Consider the following 24,536-nt stretch of genomic DNA (forward strand, 5'->3'; position numbering starts at 1 on the left):
TTGAATTCTGGCCATAAAAGTGAGTATGGGAGTCCAGGTGGGCGGATGGGCGGGCCAACACAGAGCAGCGAAAAGAACCTGTTCAGTCTCCACTGCTCATCGCCACTACCAGCTCTCCAGAACTGGGCAGATCCGGTCGAATACCACCACTGTATGAGACCAAGATAAACTTATTTGGTTCAGATGGTGTCAAGCATGTGTAGCAGCAACCAGGTGAGTAGTAGTAAAGTATATTTATCACAGAACCATAGGGTTGGAATGGATCTTAGAAATTCCAGATCCTAGACAATTGACTCATATTTATGACTTTTGCAATGTCCCAGGATCATGCCATCCCCTTGGGTGACCTTCTGAGAAGCAAAGTCATTGGGGAAGCCAGATTCACTTAACAACAATTTGACTAATTTAACAATTTACAGTGATTCACTTAACAACTGTGGCAAAACAAGTTGTAAAATGGGGGAAAACTTACTTAACCGATGTCTCACTTAGCAACATAAATCTTGGGCTCAATTGTGGTCCTAAGTCAAGAGCTGCCTGTATATCAGCATGCATGAATCCATCCCACAGGTAAACCTCCCCCAGGGCATGCACAAATAGGTGTGCTCTTCGTGGTTATGTGTGTGCTTGTGTGTGTGTGTGAGAGAGACTGTGTGTGTGCACACTTGCAAAAATTAGTGTCTGCAATTTTTCACTCAAACACCCATCCCTTTTGTAAGCCTGTTATAACTGCATTGCACATGAACACAGGAACAAGAGTTTGATCATACAGTCATGGTTACCATCTTGATTTCTTTATGGAAGAAATCCTGGTTCTCCATAATCTCTTATCTCATGACCCTCCTTCAATTCCCACTGTAATAAGTTTCTAAACTATCTACCCATAGCAGGAATCATCGAACCATCTGGACAAATAACTATCCAGTCTTTTCTTGAAAATCTTGATACAACATTAATAATGTAACAGCAACTCCTTGTTTATATCTTCTGAGAATAATTGTTCCTTAGCAACACTGCTTCAGCATTTGGTAGGTATTTAGTCTGTTTTAAGTTGTTACCTTCTTATCTATCCTTAAAGTGCCACCATTATAGTTAATGTTACTGTAGTTTAATTAAACTGAAATTGGGGGAAGAGGAAAAAACAAAAGTCAGTTCACTAAGTTTTATAATTGTAATTCAGGTCTTGACTGAACTGTTAGGCCTTCTGCTGAATTATTTCAACAAAAGTGTAAAAGTAATTAACCTAAATGACTATAGTAAATACTGTAACAGTCCCCCAAATTATTTTCTTAAAGATTTATTAAAGCATCATTTATAAACAAAGATGAAAATACATACAGATTTGAAGCAAGCAAACAACAAAAGTAGTGTCCTTTTCTGGCATTCATACCATATGACAAAAAGTGTCAAACTATTAATTCCAACTTCAGGCTTTAAAAATATCGTTTCAAGGCATAGGGATAACACAGTAAAAACTAGTGTAACACAAAAAGTTTCAGGTAAATACATATATGCAACAGTGCACCACATAGAAACTAATTTTCCCACACTAAAAAAAGAAAAAAAATCTTGCCATTGATATGATTGTTCTTCAGAACTAATCTATATTTGCAAGACGCTTGATTTCTTAAATGTGTAATATCCAGAACTTGCTTAACTTAATAAAAGTATTTCTTGAAGCAAAATGAAATTACAAATCCATAGAATTGGAGTTGTATGCAGAAGCTGAAATTACAAAATAAAGCCCCACAGCAAGAATTACTTAAGAGATTTAAGGAGATCAATAAAATTAAAGCTAGCAAGAGGGAGAAAAATCACTCCCTTGTGAACTGTGTTTAGTAAGGTTATATCAAATGCCTCTTCTTGTATGGTTGCTCCTAAAACCCTGAATATTCAAGCAATCTTACAATATAAAAAATGAAGCTATACAGTTTTTGCTAGAAACATGGCTGCTTCAGGCAGGAATGTAAGGAGGTGGCGGCTCCTTTTCTGGCATTTTCACTGCCATTTCATAGGATGGTAAAACATACTGTAAGAGAAAAAACAGATTATTATTAGAGTTAGTTTATTGATTAACTGACTGACCATACTAAGATGCAATATACCATTAACTAAAATATTTGTAATAGTAATAAACTATTTTCATGAAATCCCATAAAACGTTTTAGTAACAGTTTTTCCTCAGTGGCAAATTGCCTCCAGAAATTAAATTAAAACTAATATTAAACTACTAAATGAATTGCTATGTTATTCCAAATCAGTGGTTTTATGTATATACAGTATGAGTTAAAACCCAAGTGGTTTCTGTTGTCAACAATTGTCTTATCTGAGTAGTGGTAAGCACAGATTAAATTTGAAATAGGTCTCAAGCTGTATGAAATGCGAAGAACTTCATAGCATTGGGGAATTTCAAAGAAATGCATTGCTCTGCAGTATATGTGTACTTCAACAGAACTCCTAAACATTTTTTGAAAGAGACGCCTTGATGTCTATCTCTTGTAGCAAATGTAGCTTTTTCGCCAGTTAACAAGCTCAAACATTCGCAGCACACACTCCCTCTATGCTGATTACAGGCTTAGACAAAACATATATGCTCTTGAATGATATGCCTTTGCGTCACATGCAGAGTTAATTACTCCAGCCCTTCCTCTACTGAAGATATAAAAAAAAAACCATGGTCATTTTAAAATCAGGGGAAATTCTGGAAAATGTGGGGGGAAAAAGACTGAGTTAGGGACAGATGTTTCCATTGCCCCAAGAGCAAATTCAGGAGCTCCCAAGAAGCAGGAGCAACCTAGGAATCTTGAAGCAGAATATTTTTTCTTCAAATTCACCCAGAAATTTGTGTTAAGTTTCCCAATTCATTTTTATGCGTTACCCAAATCTTAGTATTATTTTCTCTGGGGGGAAAAAAACCCTTGGAACTGTATCTGCAATTACAGCTTTGTATCCATCTGCAAATAATCATTTTAATATCAATTAAAGAATATCAATATTAAGCTTTAATATCAATTTGAAATATCTGTGCAATATCTTTTTACTAGACTTTGAGGTAAAGGACAAACCATTTGTAGCAGACTTTTGACAGGTTGTGATCTGCCTAGATCACTGCTTTTTTTGATATGTTTCTCTCAAGAAGCTGTTTTACAGCACTGAACTGCTTTAGAATTTATCCTCTCCATCTTTTTTCCTACTTAAAGGTTTTTAAATGTTCTTTATGTTTCATCTTTCTTTATTTCAAACTAAAGTTTCGGTGTATCTGCAACAAGATTGATCGGTTTCCTGAGGGAAGGAAAGACTGACTCTTCTGGCCACACAGAGGCTAAGCTATGTAAGTAGGAATTCAATTGACTGAAATTACTACATTTTTTGAACTTTTATTCTTTTTATCATTAGAACATGTGAATATCCTCTCTCACAGACATATTGATATTAGCAGTGAGGATGTCAGATGAAGTAGATAGATACTGGCAGTGTGAACCATCTAGCTGCTCCCCCAGAGCAGGAGACCAAGATGTGAAAATCCACAGCATTTCTGAGAGGTAAATCTTTTAACTTGCTAAATTACTGAGCCTGATTAGGACTTGGGTTGGAAGACAACCAGGAAACACTTAGGATACAGGCTAAACGAGAAAGTCAAAAAACCCAACAACTGTAAACCACCTTCATATATCCAATAAAAAACGTCACCCAAGATTGAATTAAAACTGAGGAAGACTATATGAAAATATCCAACTGGTAGCTTTAATGGATAAATTTGCATTTATCAGTTAAAGGATAAATCCATATAATGGATAAATGCATTTATTTATTCAATTTGTATGATTCCCCATCTCATCTACGCAACCCTTTGAGTGTGTATTAGAAATGAATGTATATTAAAGTGTATATTAGAAATTAAACTGGTTCAAGTGAAACACATATCCATAATCACAGCCTTAGTGCTTCAAACTAGAAATTAGCTTAGTTTAATTTCATAAACCATTTACCTGTGGGGGTGCTTCAAATGCTGGGTAGACAGCTATTTCAGGCACATTTCTATTGCAAATGTATTTATAACAGTTCCAGACACAATTAATTAGATAGGCCTGCAAGAGGAACAAAAAAACATTATCTGAACATACCATAACAGCAGAAGAATTGTGCATTATAGCAACTTCAGAAGCATAAAATATATAACTATTTGGCAACATATTAAATACACTTTTCTATTCAAATCAGTTGTATTGCTCTCTAATAAACTAGCCAGCTACAGTTGTAACTACAGCACCTCTCTAAATTGGTGATACTTCAAGATCCTCCAATATATCAGAATATATGTTAATACCTTCAGTTTAGCTGAAAAGAATGCTACCATTGGCAAAATGTGTATACAAAAGACAAAACAGTGCATATAAATAAAATAAATATGTGATAAGAGCGAACAGAAACATTTAACCAATCATAATTGAACTCTCAGTACAGTTAAAGAACTACAGAGAAGAGAACCAAAGAACCACTCAAACAAATAACAGGAATGACAGCTAAGAAACTCAAATCATATGCTTTAATTTTAATTACTAAGACATGAATGAGAAATTCATATCACTTAAGAGGTACATTTTAAAAGTATCCAAAAACTGACCTTTAAAATAATGATCCAAACAAAGAACAATAGGACAATGAACAGAAGACAGCTTGAATCAAGGTCAAGAAGATCATCTTTGTATGGGAATTCTGGCTAGAAAAAGAAACAGTAACATAGTTATTACATATTCCACTATCAGGTTCTTTGGTATCCAGAAAAACCTATTTTAAACTTGTGAAAATTAGTCCAAAACAAAAGATACAGATTGTTTAGTATTTTTTTTGTCATGAAGCAAAGCAGATGGAAGCAGTGGAACATTTTTGCACGCTATCCTTACAGCTTGCAACTGTTACAAGAATTCCTTATCTTTAAACCAGTGGCCCCCAACCTTTTTTGTGCCATGGCCCAGTACCGGCATCACAAAACCATCCGCGGCCCGGTACCGGCATCAGCACACATGGCAAGGCGAGCCAAGCGACCGGCCAGCCAGCCGTCCCCCGCTTCTCCCCGCCACCTTCAACTCCTCCTTTGTACCTGTGTCAATGGGCTTCGTGACGGCTTCGGGATGGTTGCTCGGCTCACCTTGCCATGTGTGCTGAAAGAATCCTTGCGCCTTAGTTTTGTTCGAAGCAGCCCCACCCTTTGATGAAACTAAGGCGTGAGGATTCTTTCAGCATGCCGCTTTCTACTCGGAAAAGCTCACCGGAAGCACTTTTTCATCAAAACAAGATGGCGGTGCCCAGCAGACTGACGGCCCAGTAGAAATTGTTCCACGGACCGGTACCAGTCCGGGGACTGGTGGTTGGGGACCCCTGCTTTAAACCACAGAAGGAAGATTTAACTGAGGTCAGAGTGCCATGTGGCACAACCTCCTTTAAAAAAAGGAAGTGAAGAATAGGGATTTCGGTAGCATTGAAGCAAAGGCCATGAACTATATAGGAGGATCCAAAAATGTTTGTGTCAGTTAAAGAAACTGATATTCATCTCAGATTTCAAGACATAATTTACATAGACAGAGGTTTTCTTAAATGTGGAAATTTTTTGAAAGTTCCAATTATGCAGCAGAAGTGCCTCTTTGACAGCAAAGAAAGATCCTCCATTTTAAAGACCTCATATTTCCTAGAAATCTCAGGCATACTGGTAGAACATCGCATGGGTGCATATCTACTACCATAATTGGTATTTCTGCCAGGAATAGATGTCACCCGCATAGAGAAAAGCTTGCTCTGGAGGTCTCTACTTTCTAAATGAGTGCAGACAGGGTCTGCCAGCCTGGAGTTAGGACACCTAATTCTCCTTGCCCGTTTCAAAGAGAAGAAATTCTAAAAATGTAAGATGTACTGGGATTAAGAACTATGAATCCTATATATCCTTTATCTCATCCAGTTCATGTGATCTTGCTAAGCTTATGCTCACTACGTTACCTCCCATTACTCGATTAAAGATTATTGTCATGGACACTTACTAGTTGTTCCAGGTACTCTTTTATTCTTGGCAAATAAGTCAGAGAACTTATAGCCATGAGACAGCCGAGAACAAAGTCAAAGAGTTGGTAACAAAAGAATGGAATCAGCCAACTGACACGATGCTAAAAATGCAAAATGAGAATAATGTGTTATTCTTGAAGAGAAAAAGCCAGTGATGAGAAATTAGAATCATTCAAGTAAAACTTACAGTAATTGCTCCATACACCAACATAGCACTGATTGTAAACATGAGGAGTGAGATGGCAAAGAGAACACAGGCATTTTCTGGTGGGGGGAAAATATTAAGAGTTCCTTTAACAATAAAAACAAATTAAAACAAACCACTTGCACTACATGCTAGCAGAATGTATCTTACTGATACATCTAATTTAGCAATGAAATGAACTAGAATTAGAGCTAGAGACTTTAAGAATTTGGTGCACTGGTTAGTATTGGGGTGTAGTTAAAAAGACTGAATTTTGCTGCAATGGCCTACACTTCAAGGACCTGTCATAACTATCATTCATTCAGTGCCGTAACTTCAAAACATCATTGAATAGTCATTAAATGAGGACCACCTGTATCTCTAAGTTGTACAGGCAGGAGTTGGCATTACAGAAATTATTTCAATTTTTGCATATATATCTGGCATTGGAAATGACAAATACTTTCTACTACCAAGCAATGGTTCAATGACAAACTCAAATTATGGTTTTCCCAGTAAGTCAAACCACAAACCAAGAGGTTTCATTTTAAGTACCTCACAAATGTACACACTGGTGGAATATTTTAAGAACTTTTTCTAATACATACATCCTGAAATATTCAAATGTCACGCCTTTAAAATGTATACCTACCAGCAACCCTCTCAGAGGAATAATAGTTTCCAATAACTTCATACTGGATATCTACAGATGACACAGTATTGGGATGAGTCACTTCAACTGTCAGTAAAATACCCATCAACAAATTCACCACCTGCAAGATATACATATATCTATAAATCTTTTTACATTTGTTTATGAATAAAACAATTGCTAGTTTAAGACAGTTCAATGTTTAGGTTAAAATAGTTCAGAATTCCAGCCTACATATGTCCTTTTATAGCATAGTTCAAACTTTAATATTCTGTTGATTGCAAGAGTAGCCGTAAACATGCACTGTCAAATGATGCATTTACTAACTTTTCTATACATACACAGAGACTGCAAATAGAGAGCACGGCACAGAGGCTCTTTTAGAGACCACGGTAAACTTAGCCTTTACTGAATGTGGGGAAAAAACTTATTCCTGGAAAGGAATTTATGTTGCTTTTATATTAACCTTATTTCCAAAGCAAAAACATTAATAGGACATTATTGCACGCATATTTCCCAGACTTTTCAAAGACAAAGCAACAAGCATGCCTAAAAGTGTTGGTGGATTTGCTTATTCAAACTAGCAGAGGAAGGAGGAAGAAAAGGCAAGATCAATTAAGAGGCTGTCCTGTGCAACAGTTAAGGGATCAGGATAGAAACTAGGAGACAGTGTTCTAGTCCTGCCTTAGGCACAAAGCCAGCTAGGTGACCTTAAGCCAATCACTCTGACAGGCCAAGGAAGCAGGCAGTGGTAAACCACTTCTGAACATCCTTACCAAGAAAACTGCAGGGACTTTTCCAGCAATTGTCCAAAGTCATCAATGACTCAAAGGCATCCAAAACAACAAAAGGTAATATCAGGACTGATGATTTACAACATATTAATGTGTATTATCTATATAATATGGGAAGTCTCTATTCTAGATGATGTGTTTTTCCCGTTTTTACCTGTTCCTCCCCCTTAAAAAGTCAACTAAGCTAATCTACCCCTTTTCTTGGTTACTATTACCATCAAGTGATGGAAGGGAAGGGATTCTGCTGGGATTCAGCCAGTCACAGCCCCCTCATAATACAGCAGTAAAACACTAGTATCAACAACAATGAAAACCATAAAGTCTAATTATCTTTTAGTGAGGATCACCTAGAAGAGGGGATTTACTGAGATTTTAAATCACTTTGCTATCCTGTGTATAATACATGCATATTTAAAATAACATTGTATTATTTTTAAAAATATCTGAAATGTGATTAACATTTTGTGCCTAAATTCCAAAGTGGCATTGGCAAAGATCAGACTGGAATTGCTGCATTTCAATAGCACAATTATTTACAATTCTGAGAAAAGAAATTCATAGAAACTGCAGAATAATCCCTCAATAATCCTAAATATACTTTAAAAAATTTTTAAACACCCTAAAATTTCATTCCATAAACACAGGGTAAAAAAAAGAACAGAAAATACATTGCCAATCTGTGGGTACAGCCTCCTTAACTCTTATCAGGGCCTTGGTCCTGCAGCCAGTGCCTCATGAAGGGCTCAAAACAGCCAGCAATCATCAAGATGCAACCCATCATAGCTATAAATTTGAATTTATGAATATTCAAGGTAAAGAAAATTAATAGTAATACACTAACTAAAAAGAGATTTGCAGGTGACTTTTTTAATAGGAATTATCTTAATTGCATTTTGAAACCGAATATGATAAAAGTAATATTTACATCAACAGATTTAAAACAAGCAAAATTTTCTCCAGTTCTTTCAATAGATGGAAAAAAAGTGACACATCCAACATTTAAAATTTGGAAAAAATTGCCTATGTTAACTTCTCTCCCTTCCTGTAAATTTCAATTGTTTTAAAATTAAAAGTAAGCTTTCAAAATATGGATAATTTTAAAAAACATATTCCATAGAATACTCAAAGGAACATGGAACAACAGTAGGCCACGTCTACAGAATACAATATATTCCAGAAAACCAACTCTGATGATAGCCAAATTTTCAGAACATATAATTGCGAAGCAATTACATAAAGACGTGACATATGGTTTTATAATAGTCTACAGGATTCTTTTAGAGCATTTAATATTTAGTTAGCTTAATTTAGTTTAAAGAGTTTATTTTAATCTGTAACATAAACAAAACAAAAATGCCTCATGAACAGCATTATGTGATAGGTATTACAAGCAACCAATGATCTCTTCTCTACATTTTATCCATCAGAGACACATCTCTCATTTGATATTACAACTTTCCAGATCAAAACAGAAAATCATAGCTTAAATATTTGTTTCATTTTTCAACTGCCACTATAAGGCTAGTTAAGGACTATTTTGTCCTGAGGGAGAAAGCTAAATGCTTTCTCTTTCTTCCTTGTTTATTATATAACTACCACTGAGTTTTATTACATTAGGAGTGTAAGCAAAGGTCTTCAGGAAATGTTCAAAAAATTGTTAAAGAGATACAATCCCAATAATTATCAAGTGTTAAAATGTTCTTTGAAACTACTGTAATTAAACCCAGTTACATAAGACCTGCAACAATCTTTATAGCTAACACTATTACATAACAGAATCATTGAATCTCCACATTATAAAAGAAATCTAAATAAAAAATTTGTATTACAAAACTTCCATTTAGTATATCCTTATTTGCAGTGATTCAAACTATAGCAAACACAAAAGCAGATTAAGTTTAGAGAAAAGCTTTAAAATTTAATTACATTTAAAAATTTTCATACTGCAGTATTTTAAAACTGCCTTTCCACATACTGTATACGAGCTTTCCTATAAACAGGAAAAATTTATTGTTCAGGAATGAAATTCTAAAGTCTAAGACAGTATGCTATCTAAAATTTGTAGTCATAGCAATTAAATGTACCCTTAGTTAATTTAGTAATCTACAAGAATGGCACATACCAGTATTTTATTCTAAACAGAATACAAAGCTTTACCTACACAGACCAGATTCAAATTTGGGCAAAAAAAAATTCTTCTCCCAATGTAAAATTGACCAGCAAACTGAAGCCAACTTTTGTTCTCATTTTTTAAACTGTCCTACAGCTATTTCATCCTTGCAGAAAGCTGTCAGTTTAATCACCAAAAGTATTACAGGTAACTAACTCATTTAGATCAGATGTCTTCAATATATTAGGTTTAGTAATATCAATCTCTGACAGCATAAGGACTACTAATTTTAAAAGAATACAATTCTTTACGCATCTATTTAATCTACAGAGCTGAAACAGTTTCCTTCTAGTCTAAGAACTATTTCAAGGATTCTTCAGATTCTGTTATCAATAGGGCTGAAATGGAACAGCTGATGGATAGATCTCTGAAACAGCACCAATTTTCAGAGTCTCTTGGTCTCCGTTGCACTAAATTTGAAAGAGCAGCAAGGTGGACTGAGGACTTTGAAGGAAATAGTAATTAAACATTTAGGAATTCCTAGATGGTTAGGTGTTGTACAATTTTATCTTTCAGACATACTAAAGGAACACAAAAGGAATTTGGTAATCTACCGCATGGGAACTGTTCCACTGTCTAAATAGCTCCTCCTAGTCAGTATGAAAATCCAATCCCTCACTTAAAAGGAAAACAAAGTATGAAGCTGAATTCAGGCCAACACTAATTTGCGTATCAACAATACAAAGCTTTTAAATTGTTCTTATGAAGGAAAAGTAGTTATACTGAAATTTGATTCTGCTTCCTTTCATTAAATCTCCTCCCAAAACTGTAAGTCAGTCCACGTAAGTATAAATCTGTTCTTTTCTTTCCACAGAAGTATACATCATGATATAATTTATAAGCTGTATAATTACATGCAAAACTCATAAAATTACATTTCATTATCACTCTCATGCCATATATAGTTTTTAAAAAGCAAGCTTAAAACAAACTTTTCTTCAGATAAACTGGAATAAAATCAATGCAAAATCTTGCTTGACTCCTGAGGACTTCATGAATAATATCCACAAAGTTTTGTCAACTAAACTCTAGATCAAGGGTCTTCAAACTTGGCAAGTTTTAAGATTTGTGGACTTCAACTCCCAGAATTCCTGAGCTAACATGACTGGAGGAAGAATTCTGAGAGTTGAAGTCCACAAGTCTTAAAGCTGTCAAATTTGAAGAGCCCTGCTCTAGGTCTTCTGCCTAGTTGTTGTTTTTTTAACTTCCCAAACTAGCCTGCCTATCTTGTATTTATCAATAATCTCTCATCCAACTATTAGGCAAGCCTGAACCTGGTTAACTTAAGCCCAAATATGATCAGCCGGGCACTCCACCTAGTTTCATAAATCAGAATTAGACCTGCTACTTCAGTCCTGAAGTGTACTAGGTTAGTGAATAAGTTCCCAATTTGCTTTCCTTTATTTCAGGCTGATTTTAAAAAGAACAATATTTTGAAATGTCTTATTCTTCATTTGTCTCACTATTGTAATCTCTTAATTTTTACTAAAAGCATCCAAGCACATACCTAAATATTAACTGCACATCAATAGGTAGCAATGCAAAGTCAATATCTATGGAGATTCTCAGTCATCCACGTCCTGGATGTCCCACAGGTGCTTTTTCCAAAGGCAACTGGACTTTGTTTTTCTTTGAAGACATTTTGATTCTCACCCAAGAAGCAAAACATCTTCAAGGAAAAACCAAGTCCAAGTTGCCTTTTGAAAGAGCACCTTTGGGAGTGCAAAGTCAATACAGAAACTGGCAGGTCACCGCCAATAGTAATCACATGGCTGCAAGATGTCCTGTTCACATGCTGCCTAACAGCAGCAACTGGGACTGCCAAAACTGCTGCCATAATTCAGTGCACTCACGTGATATTGTGAGTGGGACCAAATACAGTGGTATTTGGTGGAAGAGTCTCAATTACCACTGGTAAGCAAGGACTGCTTGTATAGATTCTTTTCATACATATTTTCATTAAATAAAAGCTGACTCATTAACAGAACAAGGTCCTCCATGGCAAGTAATTAGCAACAGAACCCACTGACAAGCCCCCTCCACTTTTAATATATCCCTATGGAGGTAATTTCTGCAGCAAGAAGTGGCAAGGAGCCATAAGCAAAATGTTTTAAAAGGGGCAAACTAATTTTTGTACGCATATACTAAAAAACAACCTGGGATATTAAAAGATTCAGAGATAACAATGCCACTAAATATTAATTATTGGGAAGCAACAGGAGGAGGGCTGTTCACTTCCCACCTAAAGGTTTTTTAAAAGCATTTAATTAACCTGTCTGGGAAACAATATTAAACTAGGTGAAGTTTTCATCACAACTCTTTACACCATCCATTTGTAAGCAAGCAGCTTTAAGGTAGGGGCAAGAGAAACTCTTAAAATTGGTGACCATGAGGTTCAAAAAACAATGCCATACTGGAAGAATTCATGTGCCCCCCCCACACACACGCAAATCTTGCAGCGTGTCCCTGCAAGCCACACACACAATTCTCCTTCTCCTCTATGAGGAAGTATGAACTCATACAAGAGCAGAGTTGAAACTTTACTGCCACTGCAACCCCATGCCCTTCTCTGAAATATTGCAGCATCCGAATGTAATACTGTAAGATGATTAACAGGCTATTGGAAATTTGATGTAGTAATTCGCCAGCATCAACTTTAAGGAAATCCGCTTCGATCAATTTGCAAGAGTTAATTGATAGAAACTTCATTTCTCTCTGAAAGTCCCGGAGCAAAAAGAAGGGGGGTGGAAACCCAGAGGAAGCGCATGCGCCCTAGGAAACGCAGCTTAGCGACTCACCCCTTCATCCACTCTTCTCCCCCTTTTGCCCTATTTTCGCCCGCGCATGCGCAAAAACCACAAGCGTTTATCTTCCTCTCCTGTTATCTTCCTCTTACCATATACCAGGTCCCCAAAATGATAGTCCCGGTGCGGACATGACAACAACCACAGCAGCGAGTACTATAAAAACGATCTCGGCTCCGTTTAAACGTCATTGTTCTATTGGCGGAGGCGGCAAAGCCTCCTGCTCTTCAAACGGAACGCCGAATGAGACGATTTTTTTCCCCCCTCCGCAGTTAGCGCGAGGGCCGCGGCGGCGCCTGCGTCTCACAGAAAATTCTAACCAATCAACCGACGCAGAAGGAAGCACGAAGGAGGAGGGGGAGTTCCCTCTCAACTTGCAGGGCGGGACAAACGGTTATTGTCACCGTAGCCGGCCAATGAAAAAGCACTTGTTACCCTGTGAATACGCCAGCCTTTATCTGGTGACGCTGCAAAGACCGCTACCGGAAATTATGCAATTTGATGGATTTGATCAAATCTGTGCTTCCAAAAGCTGCCCAAATTACCCAAAATTGGGTAATGGTGGTCTTTCTCCACCCCCTTAGGTGAACAACATACAAGCCCAATCACAACTGGGATATCTAAATTGAAACTGAAAGCAGTTTGGGGGATTAAAGGAAAAAGTCTGGGAAGCACTAGTTTAAATTGTGGGTTTCTGCTTTTCTGCTGGTGGGCTTATCTTACTAAGAAAATCAAGTTAAGAGTTAAGTTTCTCTTTTCCACATCTCTTTCATATAGAATTGCCTTAGCTTGCTACTCCTGCAAAAATTAAAACGTTATTGGAAGCGGAGGTTATGCTTAAGAGTGCAAATCATTTTATAACACGAACCTGTTTTGACTGAGTTTCTTATCAGAAGACCAGTGTCCAAGCAAATATTTCCAGCTCTTTTTAACTAAAGCAGGTTTTTTTTAAAAAAATCTTACAGCCCCTGCACTTTCCCAACCGCAAAGAGAAAGTTGTGTGTTGATGTGGATCTACAGCATCCCCTAAGGACAATAAGGTGGGAAGACTGAATAGTTCAAACCATTTCTTCGTTCTTAATACAGTAGTATCGTTAGTATTTATCCTTAATTGGTTCTGGGAGGCACCATGAATACCAAAAGCACCTAGTAGCAAACGAAGTTTTTCAACAAGGAGTAATGTGAGTGACAAGGCAGAAGTCACAAGTTCTACCTTGTGCATTGAATGCCAAACCAACTTTGAATACGGGGCAAATTTTTTGCCTCAAAATGCATTGAGCACCAAATTCGATGAGTTTCAAAAGCAGTTGAGTACCAAGGTACCACTGTATAGGTATCAGAAGTCAGCTGCTTTCACACAATCCTATCCAACTAGAGAGATCAGCTTCCTAAATCTTTTGTCAAATCATTGTATTTTTTTTAATGCTCTGGAAAGGAAAAACAACCAGGAGAGGGATTAAAGCAGGAAAGCAAGGGGATCTGTCCTACCATTTTTATCCTGCTTTATTACACTTCTCAAAAAAATAAAGGGAACACTGAAACAACACCATGTAACTCCAAGTCAATCACACTTCTGTGAAATCAAACTGTCCACTTAGGGAGCAACACTGATGGACAATCAATTTCACATGCTGTTGTGCAAATGGAAATAGACAAGAGGTGAAAAGCATAGGCAGTTAGCAAGACATCCCCAATAAAGGAGTGGTTCTGCAGGTGGTCACCACAGACCACTTCTCAGTTTCTATGCTTTCTGGCTGATGGTTTGGTCACTTTTGAATGCTGGCGGTGCTTTCACTCTAGTGGTAGCATGAGACGGAGTCTCATGCTCAGGTAGTGCAGCTTATCCAGGATGGCACATCAATGCAAGCTGTGGAAAGAAGGTTTGCTGTGTGTCAGCGTAGTGTCCAGAGCATGGAGGCACTACCAGGAGACAGGCCAGTACATCAGGAGACATGGAGGAGGCTGTAGGAGGGCAACAACCCAGCACCAGGACCGCTACTTCTGCCTTTGTGCAAGGGGGGGACAGGAGGAGCACTGCCAGAGCCCTGCAAAATGACCTCCAGTGGGCCACAAATGTGCATGTGGCTGCTCAAACGGTCAGAAACAGACTCCATGAGGGTGGTATGAGGGCCCAATGTCCACAGGTGGGGGTTGTGCTTACAGCCCAACATCATGTAGGACGTTTGGCATTTGCCAGAGAACACCAAGTTTGGCACATTTGCCACTGGCGCCCTGTGCTCTTTACAGATGAAAACAGTTTCACACTGAGCACATGTGACAGACATAACAGGATCTGGAGACGCCGTGGAGAATGTTCTGCTGCCTGCAACATCCTCCAGCATGACTGGTTTGTCAGTGGGTCAGTAATGGTGTGGGGTGGCATTTCTTTAGGGGGCTGCACAGCCCTCCATGTGCTCGCCAGAGGTAGCCTGACTGCCATTAGGTACCAAGATGAGATCCTTGGACCCCTTGTGAGACGATATGTTGGCGCGGTTGGCCCTGGGTTCCTCCTAATGCACGCCAAACTAAATTTATGTCTCAGGGTTGTGCTGTCTAGACAGTTTAGAGTTAATGGGATTTGGGATAGTTAATTGGGAATTGAGAGCTGTCCCCTTAAGAGAATGCATCATGGTAAATGTAGTTAAGGTATCCTGGGAAATGTAGTCCATGTCATGTGGTCACATCTGTAACCCTGATTGGTCACTAAATTGACCCTTGTTGGGTTGGGGAGGCTCCCTCACTCTTGCCTGAATCCATTACCATGCAGCCGCTTCAATCATCATGGGGATGAGAGTTTATAATCTTTCTACACCATAATGCAGATATGCAAAGGATTGGACATTAAGAAGAACCTCGTCGTAACTGTGAGTTGATAAGGATGCCTGATGAACCAATAAAAAAAAAGACTTTGTATGGATGCTTTGTGGAGTTGCTCTGTCTGCTTTATACCTATCCAGAGAGTAATAAGCAGAACAAGGGTTCCAAATAATAGTTCCACATCAAGCAAAACTCCAAGGCAGATAGACTTCTCAAAAGAATAGCTTTATTTATCATATTGGCACAGATCTGACTCTAAAGGTTCCTGCGTTTTTCACCTGGTTAAAAGAAAGTTTCCCACAACACCAAACAATCACATGGTCCAATCAAGACGCTGTCTGGTCATCTGGTGACCTCACTCCTCCTTCCATGGTCCAGATGTGAGAATTTCTTTGGTTCTCAAGAGAAAGTATTTTGTTTTGGCTACACAAATCCCTCTATCTCTAATCCCCCCCCTCTTTTTCCCTCAGCTCCAGTGTGGCAACACTGAAGCTCCAACATGGCTCCAGACAGGTCAACTTCAGGGTTGACATAATGAAGACTTAAGTTTCTCTGCCACCTGGAATTAAAAGAAAAAGAAAATAAGATGCTTGACCATAAGTAAACCAATAAAATAAGCTGTGCTGTTGCATCATTCTTCCTGCTTGCAGCCAATTAATACAATATGAACAGCTCATGCTAACTATGGATTCTGTCTCCTAATTACAGAATCCAGGTAGGTATATTCCCAATAGTTGGTTAGTTTAGCTTTATACGGTAACAATGCCATGATTCAGGAGGCTACTATAAAGTGCTTCTGCAGTGAACTACATGCACAATAAAATATACATCTTGTGTAGTGTAAATATGTACAATGTATTGTTGAATTAAAAACCAGTTTTTGTACTTTTATTTCTTACTGGGTGGTGCAGTGGCTCAGCAGTTAAGATGGAAAGTTTGAAAACATGCAAATGCAAATAGATAAACAGGTACTGCTTTGGTGGGAAAGGTTATTGTAGAAAGGTTCTGTATTTTCATGCTGGCCCCAGGATGATGGAAATGCCTCTCAGACAACTTCAGCTCCCCCAGCTGAGAATCAGAGATAAGCACTGCCCCCTTGAGTTGATCACAAAAGGATGGAGAAACCTTGAATCCTCTCTATATACTATGGTCTTCAAACTATAATTTATATGTTGTCAATTCCTGTTATTTTCATGTCATCTGGAATTATCTGCAATAATGTCCCATGTTAATAAAATAGTTACACTTGGACTGATTTAGCTCAAAGTTTGCAGCCATTTACTTATTTGTCATTAAACTAAAGGGATTTGGGGGATCAGTATTTTTTTAATCAAAATAATTATTTATGCTTTTCACTTTAGCATTTTTGCAACCCTATTCACTTCAAAAGTTATCTCGAATTTATAAACCGATAATCCATGGGAGTTTCATAGGCAGTGTCTTGAAATTCAAAACCAGCTTTTTAAAATCTTGGGCTTACTGTCAGAGGTTTGGAATGTTTTGTGGAATGATACACTATTTGCAAAGTTCACAAAACTGTCAGCAGCTGTGTTTATTATAGAAAAAAGCCTGCAAAAGAAGACAGCGCACTGATTCCAAATGTACAACACAAATGTCATAAGATACCAGCAGCAGTTCACTTTGAAAGGCACTTGAGTATGGCAACTACAGTCGCAGATGGCCTTAATCCTGAGTAAACTTACACTAGAGTTAGCCATCTGCTTCAGCTGTTCCTGTCCTGATCAGGATGCTGCTCACCAGCCAGAAAACTACTGTAGACCCTGTCACTCAAACTTCAGAATTTCTTTCCTGTGCTTTACTGTTAGATGACCCTAAGAACAGCTGGTGGCTGATCTAATAGATTGGGGGAAAGAGGAGCCTTTAGGCTTCCTATTCATTTCCTCATTGGATCACTTTCAAGAACTACATTACCCACACTCCCATCTTTCCTTTAAAGGGAAAGCAGCGGGGCCTTATGTCCAGGCAGACATTTCTCCTATGTTGGTGAAATGGATTCCATCCATCTCTACCTCTACTCTGACAAGTTAGAAACTGAAAATTATTTTCCTGCTCTGAATGAATATATATTATATGTCATAGAGCAACATCTCATCAGCACACTTTTTTCTTGGGAGGCAAAAAACATAGTTTTTTCTCTGGCACAATATAGGTTTAGGTGACTATAGTAACTTCTAGAAAAGTTGAGTTTACTTTTTTTTCCCCCCTGATATGGCAACTCGGGCCATCCTCGTTGTTGTGTGTTTAGTTGGTGAATCTACAGGATTAAAAATAGGCTAGTAAAAGAGCACCAGAACAGAAAAGTTTTGGTCCAGTGGGCCAGTCCCTCTTTCAACTGTAGGGAGCAGGCAGTGACAAACCACTTCTACAACTCTTGCCAAGAAAAATGCAGGGACTTGTCCTAGCAGTTGCCGGGAGTCAGGATGGACTCAGAAGTGTGTATAAACACCCACACAGTGAAATAAAAAAAGGAAAGAACCTGTAGTTTCGACTGCTACAAAAACCTTTCCCATTGTCCAGGGTTTCTCTTTCTTGTGGACAACCAAGGATTTTGCAACTGATGTGGTTCTTTCTCCTCAGTGTTGTGTTTTGTACTTTCAGATTTTCCACCACTAAAGCAACCAGTGATTTTGCCACCCAGGCTAAGAATTGGGACAACTGGTTTACGAGAAGGGACTGCAGGTCCTCCTTCTCCTGAAACAAATACCCTACGCCAGGGGGTGTCAAACTCAAGGCCCACGAGTCTGCCCTGGAAACAGCGAAGGACTGACCCATGGTGCCTCTGCCAGCACATGCGGCCCTCCTGAGCTCCATTTTTGCTGGCAGAAGGTTGCAGAAGGCCGTTGCAGCTGAAAACGGAGCTCAGGGTTTTTGCTGACAGAGTGCTCGGACCACCACAGGCGTTCCCAACATGAGTGATGTCGACCTGGCCATGCCCCCCCCACCAGCCCTCTGAGGTCAAACACAATCCTGATGTGGCCCTCAATGAAATCGAGTTTGACACCCCTGCCCTACACAATGCCAACGCTATGTTTCATCATATCAGTTTCAGTACCCATGTAAGAGTGCAAATTATTTTCAGCTATAATTGCTTGTTTTCACTTATTACAGTTAGGATTACTCAGCTAAACTGCTTAAGGTAAAGAGAAAATAGATCGCCTCCCCATCTTCTCAAATCTACTCTAAGGTAGGTCAGAGTCTAGGAGGATTTCTAGATACATTCTTGTAAAATTAGGCTGCCCCTTAATATAAATACTCAATGTAGCCACTGAGTGTTATCCAATTTGTTCCTCCTTTTCTTAGTTGTACCCCGTATTTAACTAGCAAAGTCTAGTTGCAAAAAAATTATTCCAATTTGAAAAAGATACTTTTGGGAGACACTTCAGTGCCATTCTGCCTAGGCAACTGTAGTATTTTGAGATTATATTAAAAGGGACCCAAGGATGATCTTTCCAAACTAACCTTATGCAAACACACATGCCCCCTCTTCCCATTTGTACAATTAAATGCTGGCTCCTGGTGAATTAATAGAAGATTTACCAAGACAACATAGAGCCATAAATTCTTCCATAGCCCTTGCTTTTATTAATCAAAGCAATTAGTACCAGCTTGTCAGTGATTCATCTGCTCTTGCTAGAAACGTCTTTGTCAATCAAAAAGTATCTGGAAATAACTTTCATTGCTTTTTTATTTAAAATTTTTTATATTTTCCCTCAATATATAATTACCTAAACTAATAAGACTGCTGTTTTAGGGTAGAAACCTCCTAGCAGATGAGAAGGAAAAATCTCTAACATGGGCTTCCTCTTGGTCTACCCTGAAGCACTTTTCTCATTGCTATCTATAAGGAAATGCAATCCAAAGAAATCCAAAGAGCCTTCTTTCTCCCTTGCCGGTCTTCTGTTTTGTTTTTTTTTCTAGAAATAAACTTCTTTAAGCTCCCTAAAATCAGGCTGCCTCCTCCCCTCTCCACTGGACTTGAGCCCCACCAGGGTGATCTCATGCAGAAAATAGCCTATTGGGGTCCGCCATTGAGCCGGACGTGTGATACAACCCCAAGTAATTCTGGGCTTTCTGCAAATGAATGAAAGCCATGAGGCGTCTTGGCTTCTTTGACTTTAGAAGCGCCGTTTTCCATACTTCTTGAAGCAGCTCCGCTGATTTGGGTTTCCTAGGCTAGAACAGCCAGCTAGCTTCACCAGTCTTGAGTCCTCAGCTACAGGAAAGCCAAGGAACTTACTGAGTAAATGCAGCTGGAGAGCACTAAGGAAGCAGGCGTTCCTAAGACTCCTTATCTTTCTTCTCTTCCAAGTATAGGGGGAATCCATTTAATGCTGACCTTTAAAGGCTGAACATTGTGCATAAGCTGCCAAGGAAAAGATGTCCCCTATCTCCGTTACAATATTCATTGCACCCAGAAACGTTCAATTGTTTCCCCCTATTTCCCTATTGGTTTTGCATACCATATCTGTCAGCATCAATCTTGTAAGTTACCACAATTCACTCTGTCCACCTGTTGTTCGATTCTGAGACCTAAGAGGTCATTCTTATCTTTTTAAAAACGACAGATTTAGCCAAAGAAAATGTAGGCAGTTTATTTTCCCCATGCTTCCTTCCCTAAAAGATCCAGATTACTTTAAATAATGCCACCTGGTGGGCATCTGAAGACAACATGTGCATGGGAGGAAATGTATGCTTTGTCACTCTGGTATCAGCACCATATAATCTCGGACATGAATTAGATGCGTCTACTTTTCTCTCTCTCATTACTCTTGCTCCAGGTGCTCTTTCAGCAGTTTCATTTCTCTCCAACTTCTTAGAAAACCAAGAAATCTCAGGGGATCTGGTTTAAGCGGAGCCCCACCCCGAGTGGAGCAATTAAATCCAGCACATTGACCATCTCCATATTCTACAGATTAACCAGATATCAGTGAGAACTGTCTGCTAAATTGTCATCTGGATTTGTTAGACACCTGGGTCCAATCTAATCATCCACTGTCCTTGAGGAGGTTTAGGCTACTGAGATTTGTAGTCTGATGAAGAAACGAACTGACCAGGGCAAAAGATAAAAGTTAATATCCTCAGACTGCATTTCATCTGCTGTAAAATAAAAGCCAGTTCAAGTCTGTACTCTCCACCCAGTGGTAGGATTCAAACTTTTTTACTACCAGCTCTGTGGACGTGGCTTGGTGGGTGTGGCGTGGTTTGGTGCGTGTGGCTTGGTAGGCGTGGCAGGGGAAGGATACTGTAAAATCTCCATTCCCTTCCCACTCCTGGGGGAAGGTTACTGCAAAATCCCATTCCCTCCCCACCCCACTAACCTGATTTCCAGCTCCGTTCTCCTGTGCAGGGCAACAAAAGAAGGCACAGCCAATCAGCTGGGACTCAGGAGGCAGAGAATAGATGGGGGCGGGGCCAATCAGAGGTGGTATTCCAAACTACTCAAAATTTCCCACTACTGGTTCTCTGAACTACTCAAAATTTACGCAACTGGTTCTCCAGAACTGGTCAGAACCTGCTGAATACCACCTCTGTCTCCACCCATCTATTGGGTTTAAATTACTTATGAAAAATCCATGCATCACCATAGAGGGCATACATTTCTCTACTAAGGAAGAAGAATCCTCCTCTACTGAGTTGAAGTCACACAGAAATAAACGATTTAGGAAATCCAATAACAATCCCGAGACAAGATGTAGGAACTTATTGTTGGGCCAGGTCTGCCAGAAAACACTCAAGTGGTCTTCTGTTTCAGAAGCTGTAGAATGAAGCAAATAAAAAGGAGGAAAAACACTGAAAATATATTTTAGGTGTCTTCTTCCCAACATTCATTTTGCATGACATCCTGTAATATGGTCTGATTTGTCTTGAGCAGGGCTGTCAAACTTGCAGCCCATGAGCCAAATGCGTCACATGCTAGCCACACCCACGACCAGTTTAGTGAAGTGAGAAAAAGTCATGATATGCCAGGTGATGATGCTGTGACGACGCGAGTTTGACACCCCTGGTCTTGAGAATTAATTTGTATGATACAAGTTTGACTTCAGAGACATGCATTTCAAAGAAATGTTTGCAGTACATATTTTCAAGACCTTACTTCACAGTGCCACAATTAGTAAAAAATTATATACTTTGAAAACCCTAAAGGAAAGCATTCCATAAAGAATCAAATTGCTCTCATTCTTTTCTACTACCAAAGGAAACAAGGTACTTAGATTTAACAATCTTAATTAAGAAAACCTTTATGATGTAGGCAATTATGCAGTTCCTATAAATCCACTTCATACTTTTATGGCATAAAAATTAGTATGTAAACTGGCCTAAATTGCTGCTAGTAAGTCTTAAGTGACTGTATATAATGAAGCCCCTTTTGGAGACAATCTGGATTTGTCTTTGAAGTCTTCATGAGAATCTTTTCTCAGGTAGTCTTCAACTTACAACCACAACTGAGCCCAAAATGTATGTTGTTAAGTGAGAAATTAATTGAGTCTTGCCCCGATTTATGACGTTTCTTGCCATGGCTGTTAAGTGAATCACTGTAGTTCTTAAATTAGTAACACGGTTGTTAAGTGAATCTGGTTTCCCCATTGACTTCGCTTGTCAGAAGGTTGGAGAAGGCAATCACATGACTCTGGGACACTGCAACAGTCATAAATGTGAATCAGTTGTCAAGCATCCAAATGTAAATCCTGTGACTATGGGGATGCTGCAACAGTCAGAAGTGTGATAAATGGTCATAAATATTTTTTTCAGTGCCATTGTAACTTTGGTCACTAAGCAAACTGTTGCAAATCAAGGACTACCTGTAATGTAAACATCTGCCTGCAATGTGTTATCTATGAACCAAAGAAAACCCTATTCATCCCCCAAAGAGGTATAATCGTAGCTTGGCCCTCAGCAGGTAAAATAATAATACTTTTTAAAAGTACAGTCATTGGCTGTAAAAGTTTGCATGTTATAATGTATAGATAGTGTGTATTGAAATCTGTGCATTAAGTACAGTATGCAGTTTAACTTGTGAAATGATGATCTTGTCAGAGAGAGTCATTTATCCCTTTCAGTCTCTGACTTCTTGCATTGAGGATTAGTCTCAATGTTCTTTTAGCACCTTCATTTAGATCAATGTGATTGCTGTGAAGTTCTACAACTTAAAACAGGTTGTCAGCATAAAAATACTGATAAATGGTGTGTGTAGTCTTTCGAAACAATTGGAATTCAAAACATTCTGTTTCAAGAGTGGAATGTCTATAATGCACAAAAGAGCTGTTTTACACACTGTGTTTCTCATAAAATAAGGCCGGGTCTTTTTTTTTTTTTTTTGAGCCCCGAAAAAACAGCTAGTGACTTAATTTCCTCCCCACCCACACACCCCAACCTAGAGTGCCCCATGCGCAGTCACCTCTCCACAAGGCCACTTCTATCAGCTGATGGAAGATCCCCGAAGGCAGACTCACCAGCCGCTTCTATCAGCTGGTAGAAGCGGCCTCGTGGAGAGTTGAGTGCACATGGGCCACTCGAGGTGGGGGCGTATGTGGGGGAAGAAATCTATTGGCCGGTAGAAGCAGCATTGGGGTGAGCGCCCACACGCACTCCCCTCACCACAAAGCCGTTTCTATCAGCCAATGGAAGCTCCCCAAAGGCAGAGTCACCAGCTGCTTCTATCGGCTGGTATAAGCGGGTTCATGGCAAAGGGAGTATGCATGGGGCACTCGCCCTGTGGCTGTTTCTACTGGCCGATAGAAGCGGCTGGTGTCTCTGCCTTCGGGGAGCTTCCATCGGCCAATAGAAATGGCTTTGTGGCTAGGGGAGTGCGTGTGGGTGTTTGCTCCGAGGCCACTTCTACCGGCCGATAGAAGCGGCTAGTGACTCTGCCTTTGGGGAGCTTCTATCGGCCAATGTTCTATCGGTAGTAGATTGGGGTATTCTACATGCAGGGCACTCCTAAAGACAAGTTTTCTCCCCCCGTTCCCCCCATTTCTCTTCACCTCGTGTAGTTTTAACGAACGATGTGAGAAATGGCGGGGAAACACATGGATTAAATAGGCCTAAATTTGGGGGGCAGGGCTTAATTTCACCTCATGCCTAGAAATCATGCTGGGCCTTCGTATTGGTGGAGGCCGTATTGTTGGAGAAACAGGGTACCAAGTGAGGTGCTCTGCATTCAAACCACTTCGTTTTGGGTTTGAAATAACCCAACCAACAACAATGGAATCCTTTTGAATTTTATGTTTCTTAAAAGTAGGCTCCTGCTATTAAAGGTATTGCCTTTAATAACGTTGTATTGTGAACAATGGTTGAATTCCCAATGTAGCAAGAACCTCATTTTGCTTCATTTTATTTTTATTACAGCATAATTCCAATTGTGTTGACAGAGGACTTGATATGCCTTTTTAAATCAAATGGCAGCAAGCCCAAAACAAATAATTTGCTAATGCTGATTATGGATAAGTATCATAGGATGGGATTTCACAAACAGGACGCTTTAAAATAAGCTACAACTCATTTCACACTGATCTGGAAGCTGTGGCAAAACCTCGACTTACAACTACAATTGGGATCAGAATTTCTGGTGTCCATGCACCCTAATTTTGATCACATGATCATCAAAAAGGTTGTAACTCACCTTTTTAGTGCCATCTATTTTAATCTTGATCAAGATTAACTCTGTACTTTTCCCTTTCTTGGAACTAGTCTCTTCAGATAGTATCCAAACTTTTATTTTTATGCTCCCTTTGTTTTCTCTCACAAAATATTTGGCAACTTTAACAAGCTCCTTTTGTAGATCCAGTATGAAGAGTTTACCCATGTCACTTTTCCTATTTTCATGGTCTCTTTTCCCCAAATCATTGACAGTTTATCAAATCCCTTTGCAAATAGAAAGTTATTTTTATCAATCTTCTGGTTTAGAATTTGTATAATTTGTATATCCATTTAAATTGTTAAAACATCAGCCAATCTGACTTGTATATCCAACAGTTCATCTTTTTGTGAATTCAGTTTCATCTTTTTCTATCTGCTTATTTATTTTTAAATTAACATTTAG

General features: G+C 38.9%; 1 protein-coding gene and 1 long non-coding RNA gene across 2 annotated transcripts; one reads left to right on the plus strand and one right to left on the minus strand.

The window, feature by feature from the left end:
- Positions 1-1,281: 1,281 nt before the first annotated feature.
- LAPTM4A (lysosomal protein transmembrane 4 alpha) lies at positions 1,282-12,928 on the minus strand. Its single transcript, XM_026695331.2, has 7 exons — positions 12,751-12,928; positions 6,891-7,011; positions 6,242-6,318; positions 6,033-6,155; positions 4,625-4,720; positions 3,990-4,088; positions 1,282-2,029 (listed from the first exon to the last, which is right to left on the minus strand). The coding sequence occupies exons 1-7, from the start codon at positions 12,847-12,849 to the stop codon at positions 1,955-1,957; spliced, it is 690 nt and encodes a 229-aa protein (XP_026551116.1). The 5' UTR covers positions 12,850-12,928; the 3' UTR covers positions 1,282-1,954.
- A 207-nt stretch (positions 12,929-13,135) lies between these two features.
- On the plus strand, positions 13,136-16,233 carry LOC148127839 (uncharacterized). The gene is made up of 3 exons (XR_015740323.1): positions 13,136-13,242; positions 13,624-13,698; positions 15,946-16,233. It is a non-coding gene; the product is annotated as an uncharacterized LOC148127839 (long non-coding RNA).
- The last annotated feature ends 8,303 nt before the right edge of the window (positions 16,234-24,536 follow it).

This window comes from Pseudonaja textilis, chromosome 1 (assembly GCF_049901715.1).
Source record: "Pseudonaja textilis isolate UNSWEBS1 chromosome 1, rPseTex1.2, whole genome shotgun sequence".
NCBI lineage: Eukaryota > Metazoa > Chordata > Lepidosauria > Squamata > Elapidae > Pseudonaja > Pseudonaja textilis.